The 12211-nt window shown below is 33.8% G+C and overlaps 1 protein-coding gene across 4 annotated transcripts in view; it reads left to right on the forward strand.

Moving 5' to 3' along the window:
* The window catches only part of stxbp4 (syntaxin binding protein 4), an 80866-nt gene that overhangs the window by 31621 nt on the left and 37034 nt on the right, over positions 1 to 12211 (forward strand). For all 4 annotated transcript variants that reach the window (XR_015504309.1, XR_015504310.1, XM_087276573.1 and 1 more), the window contains exons 15-18: positions 1535 to 1631; positions 1796 to 1908; positions 3888 to 3977; positions 4133 to 4198. Coding sequence is in view for 2 of the 4 variants with exons in the window: in XM_087276573.1 (XP_087132699.1) it covers positions 1535 to 1631; positions 1796 to 1908; positions 3888 to 3977; positions 4133 to 4198 (366 nt within the window). In the remaining 2 variants the exon portion in view is untranslated. The remainder of the gene's footprint in view (positions 1 to 1534; positions 1632 to 1795; positions 1909 to 3887; positions 3978 to 4132; positions 4199 to 12211) is intronic.

Here is a 12211-nt window from a genome sequence, read left to right on the forward strand (position 1 = left end):
TACAGCACAGTCTGTAGATCTGTTGTTCTGGACAGACAATGTAGAAAATAGACACATTTTAATAAGACTATAACTCCAGAAGCTTATTTCACAGTAATGTGTACTTTATTTCTCAATAAAGATAAAATGTTTTACGTATAATATTTAAAGGGCCATGAAACCCCCTCGTTTCAGCAGGGTGTTTTCACACCTCTACTTTGGAAAAAGTCAGAAAAGTGGGCGTGTCCAGCTCTGTTTAGGGGGAGTGTCGGAGGAAGAAAAGAGGCTTGGTGTATTTCAGCGCTTATATTTTAAATTCGCGCTGAATTTCAGAGTCAAAACACACAACCACAGCGGACAATGTGACTGTGTTTACATGTACATCTGTAGTTGAATTATTTGCCAGATTATTAAATGGTGGACTTTAACTGCAGTTTGGCTCTTTCATTCAGGGAATTCATTCATGTCCCTCCCGAAAAACGTGATATTTGAATCGAAGAGCTGCTCTAAGCGTGTATTTTTCATGCAATGTTTGATACCGCACGGCGAATGAGAGAAAAAAAACTCAGCATTTCCCGGAAACTTAGATGCACACGGCAGGTAGCGTCAGAAAGCCGCGTGTGTTATTTCGGTCACTAAATCCAACACGAGGTTATAGTTTGGTTGTAACTGTTAGTGCTAACTTGTTTACACTCGTTGCAATAGTTTGTTTGATACGAATAAAATACGAACTGAATAAACAAAGAGCACTGGTCGCTCACTTACCAAATCTGTAGAGACAGGACAATCACCAGCAACTAGAGCCGCGTCTTTATTTAGAGGAGACTACAAGCGAAAATGGATCTCAGCGTTTGCAGATGAGAACTGCTCTCAGGTAAACAATAATCCTCCTTAGACACGTAAGTTATTGTTGTCGCGCGTCGCGTACACTGTAATCCACACGTGAGTCTGAGCTCTCACAGAGAGAAAATGAAAACGAAACTTAACTGCAGCAAACTATAAAAGCAACACTTTACACTTGTTTTGCCAACACAACGTGGCGTCTCTGCCATCTACACTCTGACAGTAATGAATATTAATGAAGTTGCACAATAGAGCGCGCTGATTGGTTTGAACCAAGCCTTACTCATGCATTAATGCAACACACTGTAAGACGTAATAAGACTCACTCTGGCACAGACGTCCAGTCTGCACGCTGGAATACAGGCTATTATGTCATGGCCGTGACGCAGCTTCAAAAATTCGTTTCAAACCGGAAGTACTAATTTGCTTGAAATAACGCAAAAACAACCAATTTACACTTTTTAGTGAAATATAGGTGTCCTAATAGTGTTTTTAGCAGTGTGGGACACATATATGACTGTCAACAGCTCAAAAAATGTGTTTTGGTGTTTCGTGACCCTTTAATATTAAAACTGAGATGATTTATTCATATATAATTACATTAAAATGAGATAAAATATAATATTGTAATTATTATTTATAGATTGTGCACAGACGTTGAAGCGTGAGTGTGTGCAAACATGTTCTATAATGGTTGTTGTTCTGTCCACAGACTTTGGAGGTGCTTGGATTGAAGCCGGCTGATTCTCAGGTCTTGACGCTGAGAGAAAGACTGCGTTTAAATGCTGGAGGGACAGTGGCTTATGGAGGTGAGAAAACCTTTCTGTTAGTTTTCATTATGTTGTATTTTATGTGTTATATTCAGTGGATTATTGTAGGTTTATACTTTTAATAAAACAAATTCTTCTAATAAAACATTGTTATTCATTCTCTATGACTAAATGTTTTTTCCTAACGTGGGTTTTTCCGGTAGATTTTGATACAGTGACAAAGGAACTTTTTAAACAACCGTCCAAGTTGGATTCAGAACAGGAAGTAGCAAGATTGACATCAGATGATCTCATTGAGTCTCCATCAAACCCTACGGTAATCAAAAATGGGTTGTATTGTTTTGCATTCAAGTCCATAATAAATGCAGAGACAAATGATAGAAGTAATAGTGAATATTAGTAAAATATAATTGCTTCTTTAAATCAATCTTTTAAATTTTAACATATTTAATGTAAAACTAATTGCTGTAATAAATAAACTGAACATTTTTAAAAAATAATTGTATTATTTTAGTTTCAAGTTAAAGAAACAGTTCTTCTTGTTTTAATATCTAAATAAATATATTTTGCTTAAATTAAAATTAATTTAATAGAAAGTACATTGAAAGGACAGAAATGTCAAATATTTAAAATTTGAAAGAACGGTGTGATATTTTATAGACAATTATGATCATTATAATATCATATATAATCATATATAATTTGTATTTTGCAGAGGTTGGTTGCAACATAGACTCATTCTGAAAACGTAGCCTTATATGCGTTTCTGGAGTTCGCAAATTATGTAGCCAGAAGAACCTATGGCTGCATTTTGTCTTTATCAGCTGACCATGTGCCTTCGTATGGATGGCTTTTCCATTGTTACCAGTTTGTCCAGTTAGCTCGCCATGTACTTTGACTTGAGACACCGAGATCAGTTAACCACGACAACAGGGTTTGAGTCCGATGAAGAACAGTTCCAGAAAGCAGGTAAGACAAAAACATAAGCCAAAAACGTACACAGCCACAGCCATGTCACCCTACAGCCCAAGATCAGTTACTCACTGAAGCTAAGCAGGGCTGAGTCTGGTCAGTACCTGGATGGGAACTAGGGAACACTAGGTTGCTGTTGGAAGTGGTGTTAGTGAGGCCAGCAGGGGGCGCTCAACTTGTGGTCTGTATGAGTCCTAATGCCCTAGTAAAAGTGAAGGGGACACTACACTGTCAGTGGGCGCCGTCTTTCAGATGAGACGTTAAACCGAGGTCCTGACTCTCTGTGGTCATTAAAAATCCCATGGCACTTCTCGTGAAAGAGTAGGGGTTTAACCCCTGTGTCCTGGCCAAAGTCCCTCTATCGGCCCTTACGATCATGACCTCCCAATCATCCCTGTCCACCGAATTGGCTCTATCACTGTCTCTCCACTCCACCAATAGCTGGTGTGTGGTTAGCGCACTGGCGCCGTTGTCCTGTAGCTGCCGTTGCATCATCCAAGTGGATGCTGCACACTGGTGGTGGTGTGAAGAGGCCCCCCTCATGATTGTGAAGCGCTTTAGGTGTATGGCCATACACAATAAATGCGCTACATAAATACACACATTACATAAAAAAACATAGAAATAACGATGAAAAAGTGGTAAAATCTGAAATGTGGTAAAAATCAGGCGAAGGCTTTTCTTTTTTGGCTTGCTTTTTAAAACTGTTGGTTGGGATTAGGGAAGTGGGTGGGTGCTGGTCAATCTGTGCTTTTAAAAACACTATTGGTTGAGTTTAGGAAAGGAGGTGAGTGGGTCAGTCGATCAGTCAGTCAGTTGACAGCGGCCCATGGTGGATTTATGGGAGAACAGCAGGTGCGAATGACACTAGCGAGCGAAATTTGAGAGCTCAAAAAGCATATACAGCGTCCTCAGGTGGATTCGTGAAAAACAAAAACTGCAAAAAAAAAAAAAACGTAGCTCCTGGGAGGTATTTGGTACTCTCCAGAAATGTATATAGCGGTACGCTTTCAGAATGAGCCTGGGTGTTTTAGCATATATTATATTCTATTTAAAACATGTGATTGTACAATACAAAACAACATTAAATTACATAAATTGTATAGAAAGCAGCTATTTTCAAATAAAACTATATTTCTCAATACTGCTCTTTTTAGCATTTTTTGATTTATATAAATGCAACATTTTTGAGCAGAAAACACTTCTCTCATAGACTTTAATTATTTATTTTATTACTGATTATATAAAACATATAATGTTTTATTTGTAAATATTTAATGCAGTGTTCTTTATTTAATTTTGTATTATTTTGTCTTATTTAAGCCATCATTATCAGACTCTGATGATCTGGATGAGATGGAGAGGCTAAGGAAAGAGCACATCGAGGCCTTGAGGGAGCTCAAGGGACTGCAGGTACCATTATCACACCCCTTTTAAACACACTGTCACATGCTGGAATGTGTGACATTCATTCATGTGTTATTGAGCGAGGCTCTCATTAATCCTATTTGTGCGAATGAGTGAGCTAAAGCTAATGCTGACTCATGCGAAGATCTCTTTTCTGACAGGATAAGCTGGCAGAATCCGAGAACCTTAATCATAAGATGCTGCAGGAACTGACAAAAGTTAAACAGGTACGCAACTCGCTCTTAGCAGCCCATTTTAACTTGTGTGTGCAGCACAGTTTAGCATAACAAGTAGAGTTGCTGGTAGAATTTCAATGCATTTATCAACATAGTTGTTCAACTGTAATATGAGCAATTCCAAGCAAATGTCAAGTACTTAAAAATGTCTCTGTTAATGTTTTCAAACAATTATATTTGATTTAGCAAAGTCACACAAGTGCCAATTTCACATCTGTCACATCAATAACGAAGCTTTTTTCTCAATAAATACAAAAATATAAAGTCAAAAAATCAATCATGAATAAACTCGCAAACTTTTATGGTCACATCCATGTTTATTTTTATCATTTAAAATATAAAAAATATTGATCATTTTCTAATCCTAATCCTATGTGGTTAGTTTTTTGTGGAAAATATGAACAGATGTTTCAATGTAATGTTAACTTATACTTTCTTTGAAAAATTATGCTTTGAGTTTTAAATGCAAATTTCACATCCATAATGCTCAAATGCTTTAGTAAAACATCAAATAAATGGGCTCACCTACTCTTTTAAAAAAAGTTTTCAACCAAGTTTTAGGCATGTTCTGTTTAATGATACAATAAAAAATGTATTATAAATCACAACCTAAAATCAATTCCTTTATTTATTAATAATTTCCTACTAATGACTATTTATTATGTTAAATGAGAAAATAATTACATTAACAAAAAAGTAGCTTTACAATATACTAAAAAAATAGAATTACACACAAACATATAGGATACAGTCCATAAACATGCAGGTAGATCAGCAGTTCCTTGCTAAAATGGCAGTAGTTGCCAATAGATGTCTTAATGAGAAAATGACAGATTTATTAATTTGATTAATTCAAATGGCAGATTCATTCCGGAGTAAATAAACCATTTAATCTTTAGTTTGCATGATTTGATCAATACACATTCATTTAGCAAAAAAAAAAAAAAAAAAAAAAAACACGCTGATTGAAAATGTTTATATGCATTGTGTAATTCAACTTTTTAATTAATAAAGGTGTTAAATTGACAGGCCATACACATTATGGAAGATATTAAGAGACTGCTTGAAAAACAGTTTCTCTATATTTATTAGATATGGGTATTACTAAAAGTGAATACATTTTACTAAAAGTATTATTTGGTTAATTATATAATGGTCTGATGACATTTATTTTAAATTTGATATAATATATCGATGCTACAGTATATTAATGATCATTTTGCAGCTTTTTTTCAGCAAGTTGCAATTGAATAAAATAACAAATATTTTCTTTGATTGTGAATTGAAAATCAGGGTTCTTCCATCAAATGTTCATTTTTTAAAGATTCTGAAGTAAAAAAAAAAATAGTATTGCATTGTCTAAAATTTGATTAAGCATGTATGAAAACATGACACCAAAATATAAAGTTGTGTTTAAGTAAATACATTTTTTTTTACTGATGTTGTCATTTAGAGCAGTGGTTCCCAACCTTTTTTTACCTAAGACCACCTTTTCTCTCTGAAAATATTGGAAGGCCCCCCTCAAGATTTATTTATATTATCGTTCAAATAAGTTTGCAATTATTTTGCCCTGTGCTCAAAAAAATGCTCTGGGCTAGTCGCAGTATTTATGGATAAGTCAATAGCAAATGTTTTATTAATTTGGATGGGTTTATGCATTCGTTAGCAAGAACTTACGCAGGTAATACAATGTGGCTGTGTCAGGGACACTTTGCTTCGGGAAAAAAGAATAAAACCATAGTTCTGATAACTATCTTGGTATTTTCTGCATTTTGTGTCTCCAGTATTGGACGCGCTGTGGCCTGAAATGTTTGTAGCTTCCTCACTTGGGTCTAGTATGCTTATGTCATTAGTATTTGCAGCTGAAGACAAATCAGTGAGACTCCAACGTTTTTGTGGAGGATGAATTACAAATTTGTAAATTTTTTGGTTAGCCAGGAAATAAAATGAACTAATTGTCCACTGCTATTTTTTTTTTTAAAAGTGGATGCGACCCCTACAGAGCTCGCTGAGGCCCCCTTATGGGCCGGGACCCCTTTTTGATCCAATACATTTTTGCCATGTTTTCAAAAAGTCATTCGTTCATTAATTTTCCTTCAGCTTAATCCCTGATTTATCAGGGGTTGCCACAGCAGAATGAACCATCAGCTTATCCAGCATATGTTTTACGCAAAAGATGCCCTTCGAGTCGCAACCCAGCACTGGGAAATACCCATACAATCATTGATTCACACACATACACTACGGCCAATTTAGTTTATTCAAATCACCTATACCGCATGTCTTTGGACTATGGGGGAACACAGGGAGAGCATGCAAACTCCACACAGAAATGCTAACTGACCCAGCCGGGGCTTGAACCAGCGACCTTCTTGCTGTGAGGAAACAGTGCTAACCCCTGAGCCACCGTGCTGTCTATTCTCAGACATTTTTATATTAATTTTCACACTTCCAATGTTTTGAACTTTAAATGAGCTAAGCATAAACATTTTACTCATATAGTAAATCCAGAGAATTTTCATACATGTTTTAACAACACTTTAACTAAAATAGCAATGAAAACTTAATATATAAAAACACTAAACTAAATTTAAGCTATAAATAAAACTACAATACTCATATAATAGTTTGAAACATAGAAATCACAAATATAAAAATGTTCACAATTAAAACGGTTACAGTTTTGGCTTGGATTTGTGCATTTATTGCATGCTCCAAGCTTTCAGACATTTATTTTTTCCTATTTATTAATTTGGGTGCACTTTAATTTTAGGTAAAGTAGTTCCATGCACTTCCTATAGTAATTACAATGGATTATACTTAATTACAGTACCTAACCTTAAACCTAACCCAAATTCTAACTCTAACTATATTGTGTGTACATGTAATTAATTGATATTACTCAATAGTTAAGTGAATAATTATACTGCAACTACATTACCTTAACATAAAGCATAACCTTTAATTCACTCATTCATTTGTGCAATTTTATCATTAACATTTCACATTTTTATCAATTCTGTTGTCACAGTAAAGTGTTATAAATGCCACAAGGGGGAGCTCTAAGCACATGTGCCTTTGCAACTTTAAAGATGAGATTCAGGTGCTCTGTGGAGTTATACACTAAAGCCGCATTATTGTCTCTGCAAAACTCAAATAGGCAAAAAAGAGAGGAGATATTCTATGAGCAATATCCAAAAATCTATTTTGGGTGCATTGTGCGCACTTCAAGAAGCTTGAAACACCCACATCAGGACATCGTGTGGGAGATGAAGTATGTGGGACATTGAGGGATGGCGATTCCTGTTTGGAAATAGATCTTTATGAGTTATAAAGGAAAAATCTCCCACAAGCCCTTTGGGTCTGTGTCAGAGGCTCTGAAGTGCCTGTTACGTAAACTCAAGTCCAAATAGCTTCAGCATTCTGTGTGTGATTAATTGAATTCAATGTTACTATAGGCTACTACTAAAGTATCTGTGCATTCTGATTGTTAAGGTCATTTGAACAAATCATTAATATGAAGTATTAAACATGAATGATACTAAAGTGTGATTTTTACTTTTCTAAGCATCATCAGTAAGATGTTTTATTATTATTATTATTATTATTATTATTATTAATACTTAAAGTTATGTACCTGAACATTTTATTAAAATTTACAGTAAAGACATATACAGCACTGGAAAACGAGACCATGTTAAAGTTATTATTTGCTGAATTGCTATTAATAGGTATGTGTGATGAGTAAAATGTTCAGTTGTGTCATAAATTCATAGAAATTTATTATAATTTGTATAGCAATAGCAATATTATATAGTAATAGCAATATTTGCAAAAACGGACAATGTGTCACTGTAAAATATTCCATTCTTTTTTTTAAAAAATAAAGTAATGATCCTGAATATTTTCTTTTATATTTAGTTGATTAAATTACATTTTTATACATGCCGAAATAGAATAATATTCTAATATTACTATTTCTACTGTTTTTTTAATCAAATAATTTTATACTTGGTGTACATGAAAGACTTTTGAAACATTAAAAAATGTACTTACCAACCACATATAAGTGAAGTTTATTTATAAACTCATTTTGAGAGGATCACATGCTTACGATTGACCACAGCTGGTCTCACAATAGCTGTCACATGATTTACCAATCAGACCAATCCAAACGCATAATAAATATCCAGATTTTCTTACATTAGTCATCTTTGTCTTGAAGAATCCCCTCATCGACCCCTGCTCCTCCACCTCTTTCCTCGATTAATCCAGGATAGGGCGACACTGCGGCTCAGTGGTTAACACTGTTGCCTCACAGCAAGAAGATCTCTGGTTCGAGTCCCAGCTGGGCCAGTTGGCATTTCTGTATGGAGTTTACATGTTCTCCAATTGCTCACGTGCACTGTAAAACCCAAAAAGTTAAGGCAACTCAAACCATTTGAGGAAAACGATTGCATCAAACCATTTATGTTCTAAAACTAATCTAAATGAGTACTGTGAACTTACTCTGTTTAAGCTAAAGTAATGAGGTATTTAATTAACTCATAACCTTTAACGCTGAATTCAAATCTCTTTTCAAATGAGTAGAATTAACTTTCAGTTTATTTTGAGTTAACTACTTTCATTTCATTTGAAAAAGTTGACTGTTATGTTTTACAATGGGGGTTTCCTCTGGGTACTCTGGTTTCCTCCCACAGTCCAAAGGTATGCGCTATAAGTAAATTGAATAAACCAAATTGGCAAAGTACAAACATATACTAGTACAGTTAGTGGTCCATTTTACCATAGCAACCCCTATAATCAAACTAATTAATTCAGGGGAGCTCTCGAGACCCACCTGAGCTCAGACTTCCCTCTCTCCTGACAAAAGGGAATGGAGCCCCGGGCTCAAGGATCTTCTGAGCTCAGGGCTCTCTCACGGGAGTGAATCCCAAGCACGCTTGCTTTTAATCATGAGATAAGTGTGACCTCTTGAATTCATATTTAGAGACAGAATAATATATAAATGTTTTTGTGGAATTTTTGTTTCCATGCTTCCAAAAAAAAAAAAAAACCAGAGGGCACCTTGTCTGTACGACATCAAATTGACATTAAGAATGACGTAGAAAAACACTTCAGAAATGCAAATCGATTTGATGTAATATTTTTTACGTCTATTTGATATCTTACATCTGATGCCCTTTTGACCACCAAAATAACGACACAAAAGTATTAGAATAGTAGAAAAGTTTTATTTATCGGAAAAGGCTGGACTTGTTTCCCCTAAATGCATGTAAACTATGATGCCAAAATGATTTCAAATTAAAATCTAACATTGGTGTAAAAAAAACTCCTGCAAGACTCCTGCATGTTGTTTTTTCTGATGCCAATGTTAGATATCAATTTGATGTTGTTTTGACATCAAGGTAATCAATTGACTTAAAATCGTTTAGCATCTTTGACATTTTTTTTCTGATGCCAATTTTAGATGTTAATTTAATGTTGTTTTGACAACAAGGTAATCAACTGACTTAAAATCGATTGCCATTTTTGAAGTTTTTTTACGCCAATATTAGATGTCAATTTGATAATGTTTTTACATCAAGGTAATCAACTGACTTAAAATTGATTGCCATTTTTGACGTTTTTTTTTACACCAATGTTATATCTCAATTTGTTGTTGTTTTGACATCAAGGTAATCAATTGACATCAAATCGATTAGCATTTATGACGTTTTTTTTTTTTTTTTTTTAAACCAATGTTAGATGTCAATTTGATGTTGTTTTGATGTCAATATAGTCATCTGACATCAAATCAATTTGCATTTTTGATGTTTTTTTTTACACTAATGTCAATTTGATGTTGTTTTGACATCAAGGTAGTCAACTGACATCAAGTCCATTTGCATATTTGATGTCATTTTGTGCGCAATGGAAAACAAACACAAAAACGAACACCTTAGAATTCAGCCAACAGCACCTATACATCATGACAGTAACTTTTGTGTATTTTCTTCGAGAACGAGAAAACTACTTTTTAAATGTACATTATATGTTGTTTAGTGAACTATTACTGCCCTCGTATCGACTCGACTGCCAGCGGTATTATTCCTCTCACAAAACCGTTCAATTGCAATTCCGCTTGCGTTTGACCTTAAGAGATGATCTAAATAAAGAGGAAGATGCAGTTTTGCTTCATCAAAGCAATGCACTGAATGTTTGGTCAGCTGTCTGAGGCCCTGTGGTGCTTCAATTGGCATCAGGGTCAATGCAAGTTCTGTCTCCCCTTCCCAGAGTGCTTTTCTCCAGCCTCCTGAAGCACTACTGAGGGCTCAGTTCGCATCCAGTTCATCACGCCGGAGCGCTAATAGATGGGCTGCACTGCCTGTGGTGTAAAACCAAGGCTTTTTTTTCCCTTTACATCTCCGTTCTGTGTTGCTGAATCCTTTCTGCTCTTTCACCCTCGCCCACACTTTACCTTCTATATCTGCCATTAGAGCAACAGGTAGGCAGATGGGCTTTTCAGTGTGGAAGCAGTGGGTTTTTAAGCCTCCTCTGTTGTGAGAAATGTGCAGGCTTCATCCCCATCCACGCAGCACACACACTTCTTCTACATTACAGAGAAACGTGTGCGGGGGAAGCCGTGACCAGTGTGAGGTGTGACTTGTCCATGTGGCTCTTCATTTGAGTCTTATCTATGCATCGTGCTCTGGGGTGATGGATACGATGGAGAGTTTGTTTTGATGTTTGAGCAAGCTGTGCACTGCAAAAAAAAGAAAAAAAGAAAGAAAAAAAAAGTATACATAAACAGTATTTTTATTTTAAACCAGAAACATGCACACAAATCAAATTTATATTTATTTTAATGAATTTAAATTCATATATATGAATTAATTTATTGATTACATTGTACCTTTTGTTTGTTATACATTGTTTTTATATATTTTGTGCATATTTTTCCATTCTTTTTTATAGATAAATATTTTTTATATAAATAAAAAATACTACATTTTTTATTTTAAAAAATGTAGTATATCATTTTAGTATATAATTTTAAATAAAAATTAAAATTTATTTATTTGTAATATATATATTTATTTTTAATATTTATTTATAATTTTTGTTTTTTTGTAATATTTATTTATTAGATTTATTTCCTTTTTTTTCATTTAATTTTCTTTTTCGGCTTAGTCCCTCTATTTATCTTGGGGTCGCCACAGGGGTCGAATTAGCAACCAAGCGACCTTCTTGCTGTCAGGCGACAGCACTACCTACTGCGCCACTGCGTCGCCAGATTTATTTGTTATAATTATTTATTTAATTGTAATACATATTTATTTTTAATATTTATTTATTTGATTAATTGTAATATAATATTTATTTAATTGTAATATTTATTTATTTGTATTATTTATGTATTTGTAGTATTTATTTTATTGTAATTTATTTATTTGTAATATTAATTCATTTATTTGTATTACTTATTTGTTGTATTTAATTTATTTATTTATTTATTTATTTAGTTTGTAATTCAGATTGATACATTAAATCAATCACTAAAAATTAAATATTAATTTTGAACTTTCTAGGCGCCACAGCTATATTTTTATCTTATGTTTAACTATGAACTTATCAACTTAATAGATCCAATGCAATAGAATATGTATTATTTCAATGCATTCAAATTATTTAATTTTCATATCAAAAATATGTGATATGAAATAACAAATGATTTTCACCATTGCAGTGATCAATCTTGTATTAAAATAGATTAATTATAATATCTCACAAAAAATATATGTTTGTTTTTACAAATTTTCCATCTAATAAATGCACTTCCTGCAAAAGCATTAAAAGAAACTTACAAACAACTGTGTATATGTATATACAGTAGTCTACTGTATAAATGAATTTATTTTGCACTAGTGCAAAAACTTTGAGACTTTAAGTATGAATTTTATCTTCCATTGTTCTTTGAATAATTTCTCAGTATTTCTGGGACAGAGTTATATATGCCTTTGA

This window comes from Danio rerio, chromosome 12 (genome assembly GCF_052040795.2).
Source record: "Danio rerio strain M-AB ecotype USA chromosome 12, GRCz13ab, whole genome shotgun sequence".
Lineage (NCBI taxonomy): Eukaryota > Metazoa > Chordata > Actinopteri > Cypriniformes > Danionidae > Danio > Danio rerio.